The sequence below is a fragment of the Galeopterus variegatus genome, unplaced genomic scaffold (genome assembly GCF_000696425.1).
Source record: "Galeopterus variegatus unplaced genomic scaffold, G_variegatus-3.0.2 Scaffold6576, whole genome shotgun sequence".
Classification (NCBI taxonomy): Eukaryota; Metazoa; Chordata; class Mammalia; order Dermoptera; family Cynocephalidae; genus Galeopterus; species Galeopterus variegatus.
Window position 1 is genome coordinate 98,280 of NW_007732687.1, and position 2,796 is coordinate 101,075.

At 35.6% G+C, this 2,796-nt stretch overlaps 1 protein-coding gene across 1 annotated transcript in view; it reads right to left on the minus strand.

Moving 5' to 3' along the window:
- LOC103606431 (ran-binding protein 17) overlaps positions 1-2,489 on the minus strand; it is a gene marked incomplete at its 3' end in the record, with an annotated part of 86,600 nt that extends 84,111 nt beyond the window's left edge. Inside the window, exon 1 of the mRNA XM_008591027.1 lies at positions 2,442-2,489. Within this exon, the coding sequence (XP_008589249.1) occupies positions 2,442-2,489 (48 nt within the window). The remainder of the gene's footprint in view (positions 1-2,441) is intronic.
- Between the last annotated feature and the right edge of the window lie 307 nt (positions 2,490-2,796).

Consider the following 2,796-nt stretch of genomic DNA (forward strand, 5'->3'; position numbering starts at 1 on the left):
CGATCCAATGCCGGTCACGAAAAAAGACAAAAAAAAAGGAAAAAAAAAAAGAAGTAGACTTTGACTGCAAAAAGAAGTAGGCCAGAAATAGTGACAAGACCTGTTTAACAAAAAAAAAGGAAAAAAAAAAAGAAGTAGACTTTGACTGCAAAAAGAAGTAGGCCAGAAATAGTGACAAGACCTGTTTAACAAAAAAAAAGGAAGCCTACATCAAAGGTTTGTTTGGAGGATTAAATGAGTTAATGCTATATAACTTCTGGCCATAGTAAATACTATAAAGGCTAGTTGATAATCATTACTATTACCTAATAATACTGTGATGGGTTGAATTATATTCCCCTAAAAGAAATGTCCTAACCCCCAGTACTTATTAATTTAACTTTATTTAGAAATAGGACCTTTACAAATCCTTGATTTAATTTAGGGAAGAGGTAGAGACACAGAGCAGAAGGCCATATGAAGTCAGAAGCAGAGATTGGAGTGATGTATCCACAAGCCAAGGAATGCCAAGGATTGACAATAGCCATCAGAATCTAGGAGAGAGACAGTTTCTCTTCTGGGATCTCCAGAAGGAACCAATCCTGTCTGCAATTCTGGTTTCAGAGAATAAATTTGTGTTGTTTTAAGCCACCCAATCTTTGGTACTTTGTTATAGCAGCCCTAGAAAACTAATATAAATACTAATAAAATCAATTCAGTGGTACCTAAGTAAATCTATTTGGAAAGATTCTGAGAAAGTTTGGAAGTCATTTGTCTATTTTGGTATACTGATTTAAAAAACCTCAAGACAGAACAAGTCTGTAGTTTATTTAAATAGTATTTAAGTCAACAATGTTAACAATCACCCTTTTTTTCCCAAGATATTTCAAATTATTAACCAATGAAAGGTGGTACAAGATTAAAAGGGAAAAGTTTGAACTTTCTCTTACAAAGATTCAAAGGTAAAAAATTAAGTTATTCCTTCACTGTAATGGTAACAATTAAACACATGCGTGGTATTTTAAAGATTTGTAGAGAAAAGGATGCACGAACACCCTTACCCTAGTGCAAAGGCATTATCTACATATTTAAAACAGTTAAACTCACAATGGGGTAACTGCTACCTAATCAGGCAATTTTCTCATCAGCATTTGAATTTTCTGAGAATCTATCTAAGTACACTACATTTTTCATAGTAAACTGATAAACTTGCATCTTAGTTTTATATATTGATGTCTGAGAATATCGTTAATATGAGAATGAATCAAAGAAATGGATCCCTCTCAATTTGTTGACAAGACAGGTTTGAGTTATTAAAGCTTCTACATTAGAAGCCCATATGAATAACTTAGGTAGAACAAAGAGAACTGAACATCACATACCTCCCATAGAGTAACTATCAAATATAAACAGAGCAGCCAACGTCCATATCCTAGGGGACCAATGATGTAATCTTAACTAGACTAAATAACCATCTTCCAAATTATTCTGGACTGACAGCTGGGCTTTGTACCTGACACAAAATTGGCCCCCAAATGATATGACTTCTTTCTACACAGCAATTCCCACACATGTATCTAGCAACAGGTAAGTGCTGAGTAAAAGAAACCAGATGAAAGAGCATATACTGCATAGTTCTTTAGCAACAGAAGGCAGATCAGTGGTATCTCCTGGCTTGGGAGAGGGGAGAGCAGAAGAGTGGGAGAAGGGGGAACAGCAAGGACAGATTACAAAGAGCACAAGAGCACAAGAAAACTTTTGGGGGTAATGAACATGTTCGTTTTCTTGATTTTGGTGACAGTTTCACAGATGTACACATATGCCAAAATTCATCTAATTGCAGTTTAAATGTATGCGTTTTATTATGAGCCAATTATACTGCAATAAAGCCGAGAGGAAAAAAGAATAAAAGCCTTTTATTCCAGGAAAAAAATGTCCCCTAATAATAGAAAATAAATAGGTAAGCCACAAAAATTTCACTTCAATAGAATTTAAAGCTCTTTTCAATTACTTCCCTGTATCTTTTCTGCCTTCTGGAATTAAGCTTCTTGACTGCCACTACAGAAACTGCCTTCATTTTGAAGTTACTCATTCCCACAAACTCTTTGTTTCTTCTTACTACCTTTTCCTGAGAATCCCTGAAGTCTTATTCCTTGGCCTCTTGAAACTCTTCCTTCTACAATGAATTGGATAATACTTGTTTTATTGCTTTATAGTTCACGGAAGTATTTCCATATGTTTTTCAAACCAATCCTGAAAAACAGGCTCCTGCAAAGTACAAATTTTCAGTATACTCATTTTACCAATAAAAAAACTAAAGCTGAGAGATCAAACATACACAAGTTGCTCAAGATCAAACAAAGAGTACATGATCAATTGTGAATCAAATACAAGTCTATACACCCCAAGTTCATGTTGTCTCCTCCCAACCTGCCATCATGCCCCACTTTGTCATCATCTACCTGCAGATGACGTCCTAGTTCACACTTGTAACTGTGTCTGTTCACCATCTTTACACTTGTCTACATATTTCTTCCTCTTGGAAATCCAGAAGATGCTAATAATAACACAAAAGTGTCAGAAACTAAATTGAACATATTTCCCACAGATTTCCACTTCAAGTGTCCCTTTGCTATCAGTGGTTTCAGAGGTCTAAACCAGTATCTAGATTTACAAGCTTCATCTTATCTTTTGCTTCTCCCTCTCCTTAGTCTCTCCTGTACAGTAAATAATTTGACCTTGCCCAAAGAGAGGTCTGGTCTTTGCCCTCAGCTTCTATGTCATACCTGATAGGAGTGTTTTTGTTTAGGGCAGGGG